Source organism: Carcharhinus amblyrhynchos, unplaced genomic scaffold (assembly GCF_965287045.1).
Source record: "Carcharhinus amblyrhynchos unplaced genomic scaffold, sCarAmb.v2.hapA scaffold_41, whole genome shotgun sequence".
Lineage (NCBI taxonomy): Eukaryota > Metazoa > Chordata > Chondrichthyes > Carcharhiniformes > Carcharhinidae > Carcharhinus > Carcharhinus amblyrhynchos.
In genome coordinates this window covers 1163068-1180382 of record NW_027649782.1, presented here as the reverse complement: position 1 = coordinate 1180382, position 17315 = coordinate 1163068, and the positions used below count along the sequence as shown (strand labels likewise).

Genomic DNA, 17315 nt, shown 5'->3' with positions numbered 1-17315 from the left:
ACCCTTCCACTGCTACCCTCTGTCTTCATTGACCAAGCCAGTTCTGTATCCAAATTTTGTACGGAGTTGATCTTTCTCTACGCCCTAGCTATTACTGTAACACTACATTCTGAACTCTCCTTTCTTTCCCTCAGAACGGTATGCTTTGTCTGTATAGCGTGCAAGAAGCAATACTTTTCACTGCATACTAATACATGCGTCAATAATAAATCAGATCAAATCAAAGAGTCACACAATGATTACAGCACTGAGGTGACCCTTCAGAATATCAACTCTGGGCTGGCTGTCTGCAAGAATAAGTTAGATTATCCAACTGTCCCCACTTTGTCCCCCATCGCTGTGAAAATGTTCTCCTCCTGGTTTGCTTTTCTGATTTGGAAAGTCACTGATAATATCCTTGTATCCTGTGAATAAAGCCAAAACAATCCATATGCTTTCACAGCTTTCCTGACTTATCCTACAGATCTGTGCATGTAGACTCCTGTTCCTGCACCACATGTACAATTGTACCAATTAGTTTCTAATGTCACTCTTCATTCTTCAATTAAGTGATCACTTCAATTTGTTAAACGGAATCTGGAAAGTCTCTTTCTTTATCAGCAGTCTAAGACCTTCTGGAATCCAATACTATCCTCCTCAGTGTTCGATATATCTCCAAGTGCTGTGACATTGACAAGCTTTGAAATGAGGCCCTGTGTAATATGCCTAATACCAATTCCTGTGGGTCAGAGTCTGCATGCTTCCTATTACTCCAACTGTCTGATTTCTGTCTCTTGGTGAACGTTGAATCCACATTAACCTACTCAGCTTAAACGTTGCTGACAATTTGATTTTGCAGTGTTTCATCAGATGCCTTTATCAGTCCCAATGCTCAAGATTAAAGGTTGGGAATGGGACAAACTGGATTATACTGCAGTGAGCTAACATGAACTCAGTGGGCTGAATGGTCTCCTTCTGTGCCACATTGGCCCCATGGCCAGAGTTTTCCAGCACCCGCCCCAGCCCCCCCCAGTCCATGTTGGGTTTCCTGTCTGTGGTTTTTGTGGTTCGCCAATCTCACTACCAGCAAACCCACAGTGGGAGTTGACAGCAACAGGACTGGAAGATTGCACAGGTGGGGAGGACTGGAAATCCCACCCATTATAACCCTGTGACAACGTGAACTGGGCATCGGTGCCCCAGCAGTCAGTCTCCTGCCGAACATGTTAAGAGTGATCACCTGTGTAAGGTGTGGTACTCCAGCTTGTCCCCACACCTGGAACTGGACAAAGGTGGATAGTGAGATTAATATTCATTTCACTAAACTGTCTGTCACTGTGCAGTCATTCTCAGCAATACCAAGCGTGGGAAGGTAGAATACACATTTCTATAGAAGAGAACTGTACGATATAAATCAGATTTAGCAACTGCAGAGACTTTGAGGTGGGATTAGAATTCAGAAATTCTGATGACATTCAGACAAACACCGTGGGTCAGTGTGAAGGGAGCATTACAGATAGATTTCACTCTGACAGCAAGGTCAAGAAACTTTGAATCATCTTCTTTCCGGAGGCTTGGGTTTATTAAACTTATTCTGATTAAGCTTGGTTTGTTCCTTAATTCTAGAAGAACCCTTTTTATTATTTTCTTTGTAGAAAAAGTCATGGATTTTCACTAAGGTCTCAGTGACAGGCTTGGCAGCCAGAGAACAGCTCGATTCTGGCTCAGCTCTGATTGGTAACCGGGATAAAGTTACACAACTAAAGTGTAATTCCCCTCCTGCTCCTTGTGGAGACGCATTCCCAGAAGTCAGCAACTTGTTATGAGTATCTGCCTATAGACTGTTCCTTCACTGTGAGGACTACTTTCTAAAAGGTAAGTTATACTTTTAGTGAACTGTCCATCATCTTCGATTTGCTTAGAAAGTTCGGAGCTGTGAGCAGAAATGTTCTTAGTCATGTCTCTCCATGTTCAGCTGTTTCTGCTGTGTTTTAGATGAGTTCTGTCTCAGCCAGGCAATTTCAATGCATTTCATTCCCTTATCCTGCTGTAACTTCTACTGCTCTGCGTTTCTCCCTCACACGCTGAAATTATATTACTTAGAAGCATTGGTAATGAAATGGATTTCATTCAATCTATATTTAAACAGTATGAATGAAGTAACTATCAATAATTTACATTAGATTAAAGCTCTCTTTTTACTAAAGCGCGCCAGAAGCAGCCAGAGCATTAGTCTTGTGTATAATTTAACCCCTTATTTAAACTGTTAGAAATCAGTGTAAAGACAAGAAGAGCAGTCAGAATCTGATGATTCAATTCGACAGAATCTTCCTGGATAGAAGTTTGTCATTGCACAGGGTGAGATGTGTGGGTACATGTTACCTGCCCACTGTAATAATGACCCGAGGGTCGGAGGATTAGCAGGCTGAATAAATGGGGTTACAGGGATAGGGCCTGGGTGGGATAGTGCAGGCTCAATGGGCCAAATGGCCTCCTTCTGCACTGTAGGGATTCTATGATTCTATAATATTCAGTGGAGATCAATATTGGGTGTGGCATGTGACAGACAGTTGCATATTTTCCACGACTACTCAAGTCAAATTAACCCTATAAAATCATAGAATTCCCACAGTGCAGAAAATTCATTCGGCCCATTGACTCTGCAGAGTATCTTATCTAGCCCCTGTTTTATTCCCATAATTATGGGAATTTAACCCACCAATCCATTGAACCTACATGCTTTGGTGTACTAGGGGGCAATTTATGTGCAAGAATGTGCAAACTCCACACAAAGTGTCACCCAAGGCCAGAATTGAACCCAGGTCTCTGGCGCTGTGTGGTTTAATGCTAAGCATTGTTCCACCATGTAAGCCCTCACCATCATCAGGTCAGAAGGAGGGGTGTTTGCTGATGTTCCAATCACATTTCCTCAGATATTAATGTCCAAATGCAGCAAATCTGGACAACATCCAGACTTAGATTGATAAAACTAACAAGTAACATTGGTGCCACACAAGTGCCAGTCAATGACCATCTCCCACAAGAGAATCTAATCATCACTAACAGTTTTAGCACTGCTGCCTCACAGTGCCAGGGACTGGGCTCAATTCCAGAATGGGTAACTGACTCCCTGCGTCTGTGTGGGTTTCCTCCCACACTCCAAAGATGTGCAAGTTGGGTGGATTGGCCATGGTAAATGTGTGGGATTGCAGAGACTGGGCAGAGGGGAGGGGAGACCCTGGGTGGGATGTTCTTTTAGAGAGTCAGTGCAACCAAACAGTCTCTTCCAGTGCTGTGGGCTTTCTATGGTTTTATGGTATTACCATCACTGAATCCCCACCATCAACACCCTGGTGGTCACAATTGTCCAGAAACTCAACTGGACCCAGGACCAGGTATGTAAATACTATGGCTTCTAAACAATGGAAATTCCATTGTGAGTTGTTTATCTCTTGACCCCCAAAGTCCATCCACCATCTACAAGGCATAAGTCAGGAGTGTGATGGATTACTCCCCACTTGCCTGGATGGGTACAGCTCCAACACTCAACAAGCTCAACACCATCCAAGACAAAGCAACACCTTTGATCAGCATTCCCTCTATCATCTTAAACATTCACTCCCCCACCTCCAGTGCACAGTGGCAGTAGTGTACACCAGAGATAAGGTGCATTGTAGCAATCACCACAAGCCCTTCAACAGCACCTTCCAGGCCTGTGATCTCTGTCACCAAGAAACACATGATAAGACAATGGGAGGCCACCACATGCAAATTCCTCTCCAATTCATAAATCATTCAAATTGGAATGTTTTTGCCACTGGATCAAAATCCTGGAACTCCGACTTAACAGAGAACATTAACCATATAGAACCCTACAGTGCAGAAAGAGACCCTTTGGCCCATCAAATCCGCAGCAACCACAATCCCACCCAGGCCCTACCCCCATATCCCTACATATTATACACACTAATCCCTCTAACCTACACATCCCTGGACACTAAGGGGCAATTTCTTAGCTTGGCCAATCAACCTAACCCGCACATCTTTGGACTGTGGGAGGAAACCGGAGCACCTGGAGGAAACGCACGCAGACACGAGGAGAATGTGCAAACTCCACACAGTCGGTGACCCGAGCCGGGAATTGAACCCAGGACCCTGGAGCTGTGAAGTAGCAGTGCTAACCCACTGTGCTACCGTGCTGCCCAAACTGTGGACTGTAATAGCTCAGGAGGAAGGCTCACAATCACCTTTTCAAGGACAAGAATGAATGGGCGACAAATGTTTTAGCAATGTTCACATCACATGAAGGAATATTGATAAAAAATCAGGAATCTCCAATTCCACAAGAAATTTAATAAGTATTTTATTTTATTCATGAAACATATTTGTAGTGTGACTTACATCAAAATATTAATACATCAATATATGTCTTTGAATTATTTTGATTGTTGTAAATATTCCCAGACCTGCACACAACCCATGTGTAAAATATTTCACTGCAAAACTGTGTTTTTCCATCACAGAAACAGAAAACGCTGGAAATACTCACAGGTCTGGCTGTATCTGTGGAGAGAGAAATATTAATGTTTCTGATTGATGATCGATAATCAGAACTGGAAAGTATTAGAGCCACAGAAGCAAATACAGAGAAAGAGGGAAGGGGTGAAGACCGGGTCTGTGAGGGGGAGAAGGCAGGTGATAAGGGACAATGAAACAAGACAAACCCGGGTGATAAGGGGTCAGGAAAACCAGGACAGGATTCTCCAGTCTCCAGACAGAGGTCAGAGTGCGAGTGGGGCTGTGATTGGTGACAGAGGGTGAGGGCAGAGGTCAGAGTGCGAGTGGGGCTGTGATTGGTGACAGAGGGTGAGGGCAGAGGTCAGAGTGTGAGTGGGGCTGTGATTGGTGTCAGAGGATGAGGGCAAAGGTCAGAGTGCGAGTGGGGCTGTGAATAGCGTCAGAGGGTGAGGGCAGAGGTCAGAGTGCGAGTGGGGCTGTGATTGGTGTCAGAGGGTGAGGGCAGAGGTCAGAGTGCGAGTGGGGCTGTGATTGGTGTCAGAGGGTGAGGGCAGAGGTCAGAGTGCAAGTGGGGCTGTGATTGGTGTCAGAGGGTGAGGGCAGAGGTCAGAGTGCAAGTGGGGCTGTGATTGGTGTCAGAGGGTGAGGGCAGAGGTCAGAGTGCGAGTGGGGCTGTGAATAGTGTCAGAGGGTGAGGGCAGAGGTCAGAGTGCGAGTGGGGCTGTGATTGGTGTCAGAGGGTGAGGGCAGAGGTCAGAGTGCGAGTGGGGCTGTGAATAGCGTCAGAGGGTGAGGGCAGAGGTCAGAGTGCAAGTGGGGCTGTGAATAGTGTCAGAGGGTGAGGGCAGAGGTCAGAGTGCAAGTGGGGCTGTGATTGGTGTCAGAGGGTGAGGGCAGAGGTCAGAGTGCGAGTGGGGCTGTGAATAGTGTCAGAGGGTGAGGGCAGAGGTCAGAGTGCAAGTGGGGCTGTGAATAGTGTCAGAGGGTGAGGGCAGAGGTCAGAGTGTGAGTGGGGCTGTGATTGGTGTCAGAGGGTGAGGGCAGAGGTCAGAGTGTGAGTGGGGCTGTGATTGGTGTCAGAGGGTGAGGGCAAAGGTCAGAGTGCGAGTGGGGCTGTGAATAGCGTCAGAGGGTGAGGGCAGAGGTCAGAGTGCGAGTGGGGCTGTGAATAGTGTCAGAGGGTGAGGGCAGAGGTCAGAGTGCGAGTGGGGCTGTGAATAGCGTCAGAGGGTGAGGGCAGAGGTCAGAGTGCGAGTGGGGCTGTGACTGGTGTCAGAGGGTGAGGACAGAGGTCAGAGTGCGAGTGGGGCTGTGAATAGCGTCAGAGGGTGAGGGCAGAGGTCAGAGTGCAAGTGGGGCTGTGATTGGTGTCAGAGGGTGAGGGCAGAGGTCAGAGTGCGAGTGGGGCTGTGAATAGTGTCAGAGGGTGAGGGCAGAGGTCAGAGTGCGAGTGGGGCTGTGATTGGTGTCAGAGGGTGAGGGCAGAGGTCAGAGTGCGAGTGGGGCTGTGAATAGTGTCAGAGGGTGAGGGCAGAGGTCAGAGTGCAAGTGGGGCTGTGATTGGTGTCAGAGGGTGAGGGCAGAGGTCAGAGTGCGAGTGGGGCTGTGATTGGTGTCAGAGGGTGAGGGCAGAGGTCAGAGTGCGAGTGGGGCTGTGATTGGTGTCAGAGGGTGAGGGCAGAGGTCAGAGTGCGAGTGGGGCTGTGAATAGCGTCAGAGGGTGAGGGCAGAGGTCAGAGTGCGAGTGGGGCTGTGATTGGTGTCAGAGGGTGAGGGCAGAGGTCAGAGTGTGAGTGGGGCTGTGATTGGTGTCAGAGGGTGAGGGCAAAGGTCAGAGTGCGAGTGGGGCTGTGAATAGCGTCAGAGGGTGAGGGCAGAGGTCAGAGTGCGAGTGGGGCTGTGATTGGTGTCAGAGGGTGAGGGCAGAGGTCAGAGTGCGAGTGGGGCTGTGAATAGTGTCAGAGGGTGAGGGCAGAGGTCAGAGTGCGAGTGGGGCTGTGATTGGTGTCAGAGGGTGAGGGCAGAGGTCAGAGTGCAAGTGGGGCTGTGATTGGTGTCAGAGGGTGAGGGCAGAGGTCAGAGTGCGAGTGGGGCTGTGATTGGTGTCAGAGGGTGAGGGCAGAGGTCAGAGTGCGAGTGGGGCTGTGATTGGTGTCAGAGGGTGAGGGCAGAGGTCAGAGTGCGAGTGGGGCTGTGAATAGCGTCAGAGGGTGAGGGCAGAGGTCAGAGTGCGAGTGGGGCTGTGAATAGTGTCAGAGGGTGAGGGCAGAGGTCAGAGTGCGAGTGGGGCTGTGATTGGTGTCAGAGGGTGAGGTCAGAGTGCGAGTGAGACTGTGAGTAGCGTCAGAGGGTGAGGGCAGAGGTCAGAGTGCGAGTGAGACTGTGAGTAGCGTCAGAGGGTGAGGGCAGAGGTCAGAGTGTGAGTGGGGCTGTGAATAGTGTCAGAGGGTGAGGGCAGAGGTCAGAGTGCGAGTGGGGCTGTGATTGGTGTCAGAGGGTGAGGGCAGAGGTCAGAGTGCGAGTGGGGCTGTGACTGGTGTCAGAGGGTGAGGACAGAGGTCAGAGTGCGAGTGGGGCTGTGATTGGTGTCAGAGGGTGAGGGCAGAGGTCAGAGTGCGAGTGGGGCTGTGATTGGTGTCAGAGGGTGAGGGCAGAGGTCAGAGTGCGAGTGGGGCTGTGAATAGTGTCAGAGGGTGAGGGCAGAGGTCAGAGTGCGAGTGGGGCTGTGAATAGTGTCAGAGGGCAAGGACAGTGAGGTCAGAGTGCGAGTGGGGCTGAGAGTTAAAATTGTAAATGACCAGAAGGTTAAGGAAATGTTGTGCTTGATGGAAAGGTACAATAGGAGGTGGAGGGGGGGGTTTCTCCAGGTGATTGCCGAGTAGATCAGGGTGTTGTGGATGGTATGAGCTCTATCGTCACTCGATACGCTGCTTAAAAATTCTGGATGTCTTTTCTTCCTTTACATTCAGCCGATTGTTCTCTGTGTTTGTATTGGTGGTGCTGTGGAGACAGAGAGGATCAGTTTTGCTCTCTCTGTATATGAGGGTTCTGCTGAGGTTTATCTGACAGCAACACCCTATAGCACAGTCTGTTCTTCACTTCTCCAATCATTTCAGCAAAATATGACTTTCTCAACAAGACCTAATTTCATGTTTGGAAGTGAAACACTAAAATGAACTGAAAGAGCACAGCTAAATATCCATTTCCTGATCATTTATTCAGGGATTTTCAGAGTGTAAGTGCTGAAAGTGACAATTAGGTCAGGGATTCTGTTTGGCCATTTCATTGGCTGGGTCAAGCCCTGAAACTTTAAATACCAGAAAAATCTACAAGACTAAATACATTGGCTTCATATTAAATTATAAAATCATTCATGTCAAAATAATTTCGATAAATATCCTTGTTCTTTGTTTTACAGTAGGTGCCCCTGAGCCATTATTCCTGAGACAGAGAAAGTTGAGGAAAACTTGGGCTGTAAGCTCTGCTAATGTACTGGCATCCGGGACAAAAAAACATTGATATAGTTATAATTATAGTGAAACATCAGGAACATGAAGACAAAACTGTTGAAAGAGGACAACTAGAATGATTCAAATTTTTAACTGTTCATAACTGAGGCAAGTTCTCCTCTTTGTTAATAACTAAACCCAGTAAGAAGTCTCACAACACCAGGTTACAGTCCAACAGGTTTATTTGGCAACACAAGCTTTCGGAGCGCTGTTCCTTCAGCGGGTGAGGAAGGAGTTCCTCACCTGCTGAAGGAGTAGTGCTCCGAAAGCTTGGCTCCTTCTCTCTTACCACGATGTTGCCTGGTATGGAGGGGAGGTCCTATGAGGAGAGACTGAGGGATTTGAGGTTGTTTTCGTTAGAAAGAAGGCGGACCTTATTGAAACATATAAGATGATTAGAGGTTTAGATAGGGTGGATAGTGATAGCCTTTTTCCTCGGATGGAGAAAGCTAGCACGAGGGGGCATGGCTTTAAATTAAGGGGTGGTAGTTATAGGACGGATGTCAGGGGTAGGTTCTTTACCCAGAGGGTGGTGAGGGATTGGAATGCCCTGCCTGCTGCAGTTGTAAATGCGCCTAGTTTGGGGGCGTTTAAGAGATCCGTGGATAGGTTTATGGACGGAAAGGGATTGGTTTAGGCTAGAGGGTCATTGTTTTTTAACTGGTCGGTGCAACATCGTGGGCCGAAGGGCCTGTTCTGCGCTGTAATGTTCTATGTTCTATGTTCCTGATGAAGGAGCGAGACTCCGAAAGCTGCCCAGGTATTGTGAGACTTCTTACTGTGCCCACCCCAGTCCAATACCAGCATCTCCACATCATAGTAACTAAAACCCCAGATTTCATTTTATGAAGGGGTTGATGTTGGATGATCGATAATCCTAGAGGCACAATATGTCTTCCTCAATCAAGTAGCATTTCTCTAATGATTGAACGAGGCCGTTATTCCATTCGTTAATAAATGGGTAAAGTATTGAGCTCGAGGTGTGTCAGAGCGAGAAATCCCCAAAGGTTGTTTTTGCATTATTGCATGGAGCAGAGCCAACACTAGTGCAATGCCCCTGCCTTAATTCTCAGCAAGCACTGGAATCATTGGAGGTGGGTTCCCACATCTACCCCACTGGCTTGAAACTGCCTCAGAACTGCTCCCCTCTCACTCCGAGGAAAGCTAAGGTAAAACCAAAGATTAACTAGCGACACAAAACGAAAGAATGTTGGATACACTCAGCAGGTCTGGCAGTATCTGTGAAGAGAAATAGAGTTAACATTTTGCATCCAGCAGTTGGACAGTCCTGTCGAAGGATTATTTAGACTGGGAACTTTAACGTTCTCCACAGGTGCTGCCGGACTTGCTGAGTTTATCCATCATTTTCTATTTTTATTTCAGATTTCCAGCAGCTGCAGTATTTTGCTTTTATGAAATAGTGGCTGAGTTTCTAAACTTCCCCACTGCTAAGTTCACTCCTGTTAGTTAGAATCATAAGCCCTGACATCAGTTAGAACATGGAACACTACAGCACAAACAGGCCCTTCGGCCCACGAGTTGCGCCGATCACATCAACACCTACCAATCTACAGACCTATCTATAACCCTCAATCTCATTAAACCCCATATACTCATCCAGAAGTCTTTTAAAAGACCCCAGCGAGTTCGCCTCCACCACCACTGACGGCAGCCGATTCCATTCACTCACCACCCTCTGAGTGAAAAACTTACCCCTAACATCACTTCTGTACTTGCCTCCCCGCACCTTAAATCTGTGTCCTCTCGTAGCAACCATTTCAACCCGGGGAAATAGCCTCTGAGAATCCACCCTATCTATTCCTCTCAACATTCTGTAAACTTCTATCAGGTCGCCTCTCAACCTTCGTCTCTCCAGGGAAAAGAGTCCCAGCTCCCTCAACCTAACTTCATAAGGCATGCCTCCCAGTCCAGGCAACATCCTTGTAAATCTCCTCTGTACCCTCTCAATAGCTTCTACATCCTTCCTATAGTGAGGCGACCAGAACTGCGCACAGTACTCTAAATGAGGCCTGACAAGGGTCTTATAAAGTTGCAAAGTTGTTACTCTATTCCACAAACATTGATCAGGAACACATCCATTGTGATTCCCAGGATAACACAGGGAGCACCATCTTCATCTAGACACCCCGCAGAATTCCCGCTGGGATCATGGGGGGATAGAAGGCGTGCAACCTCGGATGTAGATTCCCTGCTTAGTTTAGATTGGATAGAAATCTGTTGGGTCTAAGAAGTGTGCCTAATCCTGAGCTTTGTCCCCGTAAGCCCACCAGAATTCCATGCAGCTTAAGGATTGGAATTCTCAACCTCTCGTGAATAAGTTTGGAAAAGACTTCTTCCGCTGAAATATAATGTACAATCCAATAAGTCAGTTAACATGAGTGCACCGACTGTGTATAGTTACGAAGGGAATAATGAATTTAACATTATGGTGTCACTGTTACCTTGTGGTGTCACTGTTCGTGCTCCCTTGTTCTGTATAGACACAATGATGCACGTGGGGCTGGTGCTGTTTCTCCTGATAACGCGAGCTGCTGCAGGTACACCTGAATGTCGAGCGCCGAATGGAGAGGATGGATTGCCTGGTGAGCCCGGGCAACCAGGAAGAAATGGGAGACCTGGAGAAAATGGTGACACAGGCGATCCAGGTAACACATGGCAGTTTAGTTATCACAAACCTCCAAATGCACTGCCGCGATTAATTGATAAAATATTTAACAAATAGAAGTAAACTAGGAACATAATTTGAATCCATGTCCATAGACATAAGTAAGAACATAAGAAATAGGAGCAGGAGTAGGCCATCTAGCCCTTCGAGCCTGCCCCGCCATTCAATAAGATCATGGCTGATCTGAAGTGGATCAGTTCCACTTTCCCGCTCTCTCCCCATAACCCTTAATTCCCCTGTCTGTCAGAAATCTATCTACCCGTGACTTAAATATATTTAGCGAGGTAGCCTCCACCACTTCAATGGGCAGAGAATTCCAGAGATTCACTATCTTCTGAGAGAAGAAGTTCTTCCTCAACTCTGCACATCAACAATGATGTAACATTGTCTAACTGAGGCAATGTAAAAGATTTTGTGATATTGAACTTCCGTTTTCTGAGCTAACATTGCCCCCACAATGGGGTAGTAGGGAATATGACGTATGGAATTTTACCAACATGTCTGCCCAATTTTACCGGTATGATCCCACCCAAGAGCAACAGAGAATGCCGTTCTCCGAGCCTCCCCCGCCCCCAGAGCTGGGATGGGCGTGCCGGTAAAATTCCAACCAACATATTTTTCAACAGGAGTCCTTCCAGGACTGAGCAGGTATAGGCCACTCAACCCCTTCACCCTTCTCCAGCATTCAATAAAATCACGGCTGATGTTACAGATGGAATTCTTTGCTCTGTTACTGCCTGTAATCAGCATGTTCTCCATTAAAGAGTTATTTTCTTACCCTTGTATTTCAATTGAATAATTCAGTAGCAAGATTTTGTGAGTTTAAAAGTAAAGATGGTTATTTATCCTCAAACATTCACCTAGCAATTAATGCAAAGTCACACACTTTGTTTTTTACATGCATGTGCATATACTCATGTGCACAAACATGTATGCACTCATGGATGTACACACATGGCCATCTAGAGGGACAAGGGCAGCAGGTACATGGAGACATCACACCTGCTAGTTCCCCTCCGAGTCACTCACCATCCTGATGTTGAACTATATCGCTATTCACTCACTGTCACTGGGTCAAAATCCTGCAACTCCTTCCCTAATAGCACAGTGGAGGTACCTATACGATGTGGACTGCACTGGTTCCTGAAGGCAGCTCACCACCACTTTCTCAATTAGGTAGAGATGAGGAAATGGCTGAGGCCTTAAGTAAGTTTTTTGCCTCAGTCTTCATGGAGGAGAATGCGAATAGTTTGCTGGATATTAAAGATAGAAGGATAGCAGGAGTTGAGGGTCTGAATGCGATTACTGTCACTGGAGAGGTAGTGCTTGATCGACTAACGGGACTGATGGTGGACAAGTCCCCAGGACTGGATGGAATGCATCCCAGGGTTCTGAAGGAAATGGCAGAGGTGATAGTGGATGCCTTAGTGATTATTTTCCAAACCTCGCAGGATTCCGGGGAAGTGCCGGAAGATTGGAAAACGGCTAACGTTACGCCACTGTTTAAAAAAAGGTAGCAGACAAAAGGCAGGGAATTATAGGCTGGTTAGTTTAACGTCTGTTGTTGGAAAAATGCTTGAATCCATCATCAAAGAAGAAATAGTGAGGCACCTCCAAAGGATTTGTTTGATAGAGCAGACGCAGCACAGATTTGTTAAGGGGAAGTTGTGTTTGACGAACTTATTGGATTTCTATGAGGACGTGACTAGTGCGGTAGACAGAGGGGAACCGGTGGATGTGGTGTTTTTAGATTTTCAAAAGGCGTTTGATAAGGTGCCTCACAAAAGGTTGCTTCAGAAGGTTAGGGGGCATGGAGTTGGGGGTAAGGTGTTAGCGTGGATAGAGGATTGGCTGTCTAATAGGAGACAGAGAGTTGGTATCAATGGGTGCTATTCTGATTGGCGGTTGGTGACTAGTGGAGTGCCGCAGGGATTGGTGCTGGGGCCTCAGCTATTTACAATTTATAGAGATGATCTGGAGGAGGGGGCTGAGGGTAGGGTGACGAAATTTGCTGATGACACGAAGATGAGTGGAAAAGCAAATTGTGCGGAGGGTGTGGAAAGTCTGCAGAGGGATCTGGATAGGCTGAGCGAGTGGGCAAGGACCTGGCAGATGGAGTACAATGTTAGCAAGTGTGAGGTTATCCACTTTGGCAGGAATAATAGTAGGAGGGATTATTATTTAAAGGGCAAAAAGCTGCAGCATGCTACTGTGCAGAGGGACCTCGGGGTCCTTGCGCATGAGTTGCAAAAACCCAGTCTGCAGGTGCAGCAGGTGATCAAGAAGGCGAATGGGATGTTGGCCTTTATAGCGAGGGGGATAGAATATAAAAGCAGGGAGGCCTTGCTGCAGCTGTATAGGGCATTGGTGAGGCCGCAGCTGGAGTACTGTGTGCAGTTTTGGTTGCCGCACTTGCACAAGGATATTTTGGTCTTGGAGGGAGTGCAGAGGAGGTTCACTAGGCTGATACCGGAGATGAGGGGGTTGGACTATGAAGAGAGACTGAATAGACTGGGTCTGTACTCGTTGGAGTTTAGAAGGATGAGGGGGGATCTTATAGAGACATATAAGTTAATGAAAGGGATGGATAGGGTAGAGGTAGAGAGATTCTTCCCGCTTAGAAAGGACAGCAGGACTAGAGGGCACAGCCTCAAGATAAGGGGGGGGGGCAGTTTAGAACGGAGTTGAGGAGGAACTTCTTCACTCAAAGGGTGGTGAATCTCTGGAATTCTCTGCCCGTTGAAGTGGTGGAGGCTGCCTCGCTAAATATATTTAAGTCACGGGTAGATAGGTTTCTGATAGACAGGGGAATTAAGGGTTATGGGGAGAAAGCGGGAAAGTGGAACTGATCCACTTCAGATCAGCCATGATCTTATTGAATGGCGGGGCAGGCTCGAAGGGCTAGATGGCCTACTCCTGCTCCTATTTCTTACGTTCTTATGTACGGAGAATAAATACTGCCCTAACCAGTGATACCCACATCTCATAAAAGAATAAAATAAACAAAACCCCTGCATTTGTTCAAGCCTAAAACTGGGTGAACTTGGTTCAATTTCCACCAGAGCCCAGGATCCCTTCTGACATAACCCTTTTGTATTAAATTGAATGGGTGGGGAATTAGCACAAATGAAAAGTCTGTTCAAACACGTTCTCCTCCCACCCACCCCCCCAGACCCCCACCACCTCCCCCCCCCAACCCCCCCCCGCCACCCCCGCTCCCCCCACCTCCCACCCCGCCCCCCTGGACAGCCTCCACCTCTCCTGCCACAGGATTTCCCACACTCCAAGCCTCTCCTTCGCTGAAAATCAATAACTTCCTGATTTCAAGTGTCGCTAGTCTTCCTGTTCTCCATCCAACCCCGAAATGAGTGCATTTCTTAGCAGATACCTAGCTGTCAGGGGGCAACAGACCACATCTAAATGCTGATCTGATCATTTGGATTGTCACACACCCCGGACACTCTCTCTTCCACCTTCTTCTGTCATAAGAACATAAGAACATAAGAAATAGGAGCAGGAGTAGGCCATCCAGCCCTTCGAGCCTGCCCCGCCATTCAATAAGATCATGGCTGATCTGTCGCTGCTCAGTTCCACATTCCCGCCCTCTCCCCATAACCCTTAATCCCCCCCTCTTATCAAAAACCCATCAACCCGCGTCTTAAAAATATTTAGCGAGGCAGCCTCCACCACTTCAACGGGCAGAGAATTCCAGAGATTCACCACCCTTTGAGTGAAGAAGTTCCTCCTCAACTCCGTTCTAAACCGCCCCCCTTTTATCTTGAGGCTGTGCCCTCTAGTCCTACTGTCTTTTTTGAGCGGGAAGAGTCTTTCCACCTCTATCCTATCCATCCCATTCATCATCTTGTACGTCTCAATGAGATCTCCCCTCATTCTAACGAGTTTAGATACAAAAGTCTGAGGTCACGTACCAACCAACTCAAGAACAGCTTCTTCCCTGCTGCTGTCAGACTTTCAAATGGATCTATATCGCATTAAGTTGATCTTTTTTCACACCCTAGTAACATTACACTCTGCATTCTCTTGTTTCCTTCCCTGTGAATGTCATGCTTATTTTTTGTATCGCGTGCAAGAAACAATACTTTTCACTGTGTACTAATGTATGTGACAGTCATAAATCAAATCAGTGAGCAGAAACAATGAGAAAAGGCTTTTCTGAGTTATTCTCGCTCATTCCTTTTCTTCACAGGCATGCACACCGGGACCCCTCGTATGGCAGGAGTGAAAGGACAGCAGGGGGATGCAGGACCACCAGGCTCACCTGGCCCCAGAGGGTTTGTTGGCCCAGCAGGGCAAAAAGGTCCACCTGGACCACCTGGACAGAAAGGAGAAAAGGGACAATCTGGACGAGGGAGTGGTCTACATGGCAGAGAGAGACCAGCTTTCTCTGTTGTTAAAGTCACCACTCGCGACCCTGCCCCTGGAAGGCCAGTGATATTTGACAGGGCCATCACCAATGAGGGAAATTGCTTTAATATTGGAGAAGGAAAATTTGAAACTTATAAAGCTGGCTGGTATTTTTTTACCTACAACATGGTGTCAGAAGGGAACCTATGTGTAAGCATAATCAAAAATGGCCAGAAAAAAGCTGGATTCTGTGACACTCATGGTAGCAAAGACGCCTGGCATAAATATCAGGTGAATTCAGGTGGAACAGTATTACAGCTGTATAAAAATGATAAGGTGTGGCTTGAAACCAAACAGGGACACAACAATGTTTTTGGCTCAGATGATCTCAACAGTGTCTTTTCTGGCTTCCTTTTGTTTCCAGCTGAATAATGTTTCAAAAGCCGATCGGAGGGACTCAGTAATGTTTAGTTTATATGATCCACAGTTTATGGGAGATGTGTTCTTTCCCCAGTAATTATCCATCTAGCCCTGTCATAGAAATCATACAAACCCTACAGTGCAGAAAGAGGCCATTCAGCCCATCGAGTCTGCACCGACAACTATCCCATTCCCGTGACCCCACATATTTACCCTGCTACTCCTTCTAACCTAGGCATCCCAGGACGCTCAGGGGCAATTTAGCATGGCCAGTCAACCTAACCCTCACACCTTTGGACTGTGGGAGGAAACTGGAGCACCCGGAGGAAACCCACACAGATATGGGGAGAATGTGCAAACTCCACACAGAGACTGACCCAAGCTGGGAATCGAACCCAGGTCCCTAGGGCTGTAAAGCAGCAGTGCTAACCACTGTGCTGCCCTAACCTGTTGGGTTGCACTTTATCCATCAGCATGGTCCCAAAAGTGACTCCCTCCCAATACCGGTCTCCCTCGAATATCCATCCTTTCCCATACTTTCTTATCCAATATTTCCCAAAGTTCTTCAATTCCAGCCTGCTGATGTTTCTTACACATTGGCACTTGGGTATTGACACAACTCAGTACAAACTCTATGGTCATTTCAATCTATTCTTCCCACAGTTGACATCTAATCGTTGGGGCAATTTTAATCCCCTACTTACCTGTCCAGCCTTTTCATATTGTTAGTTGGACTATTTTGGGAGGAATAAGGGAGAATGCATTGAAGAACCTTATATTATATTCAGAAAACCATGATGCAGTTTCAATAAATAAAATATCCAAACCAGTGATCAAGTGTTAATATGACAGCACACTCTCAAATGGGTCAAAAAATTATATTCTTAAGCCCCGTACACAGGTTTGGCACTGGTGCAGCCTTAGAGCTCAGTGTGGTGCTGAGGGAGTCCTGCACCATGTTTCCAATGAGACCTTAAATTGAGGTACCCTCACTGCCACCACACCCCCACCACCCCCCACCCCGCCCCCCCCCCCCCCCCCAAACAACCCCCATTTGAAGAAGGGGCCTGGAATTCTCCCTGGATCCAAAGACAAGATTTATCGCTCAATCAGCACTGCAGATTCAGATGATCACATTGCCATTTGTGGGATCTTGCTGTGCACAAACAATCTTGCCACGTTTCCTACATTTCAAAAACTTGCAGGTTATGAAGTGCCTGGGATGTCATACAGTTGCGAAACTATATAAATGTCTGGTTTACTTTCTGTAAAGCTCAATGGAAAGCGTAGTTGGAGAAATGCAGGTATAGCATTTCTTCAACGAAATATTATGGTAAAATTTAGAGGAATTTCTGGATATTCTGCTTATTCATCGGTAATCACTGTTGTTATTATGGCTTGTTAACTTGCTAATCACAATGATTTATGAGCAATTAGCTGGACCATCACTTTCAATTCACAGAGACCCCATCCTCCCTACCCCAGAGACCCTGTTCCTCTCCCCCCACCTGAAGACTCCATTATCTTTCCTCCAAGACCCCGTTCCCCTCCCCCCACAGGTCTTGTTCCCTCCCCACTCTGAGGCACTGTTCCCCTCTCCTCCATTCTTCTCTCCTCCCACCTCGAGACCCTGTTCCCCTTTCCTCCGAGATCCTATTCCCTCTTCCCCAGAGACCCCATTCACAAGACCCTATTGCTCTCTCCCACCGTCATTGACACAACATTGTCTCTATCCCTCTTAGTTTTCTCCCTCCCACCGGATTTCTCGTTCACTTTCGGAATGTGTTTTTCTTTTTACAAACAGCCCCCCCCGCCTCTCCGTCAGGGGAGCATCATTC

The 17315-nt window shown here is 47.2% G+C and overlaps 1 protein-coding gene across 1 annotated transcript; it reads left to right on the top strand.

Moving 5' to 3' along the window:
- Positions 1 to 1758: 1758 nt before the first annotated feature.
- Positions 1759 to 16245, top strand: LOC145335788 (complement C1q subcomponent subunit A-like). The gene is made up of 3 exons (XM_080181520.1): positions 1759 to 1854; positions 10508 to 10672; positions 14900 to 16245. Exons 2-3 carry the CDS (start codon positions 10513 to 10515, stop codon positions 15487 to 15489), a joined length of 750 nt encoding a protein of 249 aa, XP_080037646.1. The 5' UTR covers positions 1759 to 1854; positions 10508 to 10512; the 3' UTR covers positions 15490 to 16245.
- The last annotated feature ends 1070 nt before the right edge of the window (positions 16246 to 17315 follow it).

Coding starts and splice junctions, on each gene's coding strand:
- LOC145335788 (XM_080181520.1), top strand. CDS start 10,513: ATGATGCACGTGGGGCTGGTGCTGTTTCTCCTGATAACGCGAGCTGCT. Junction 10,673..14,899: donor TGGTGACACAGGCGATCCAG/GTAACACATGGC, acceptor TTTTCTTCACAG/GCATGCACACCGGGACCCCT.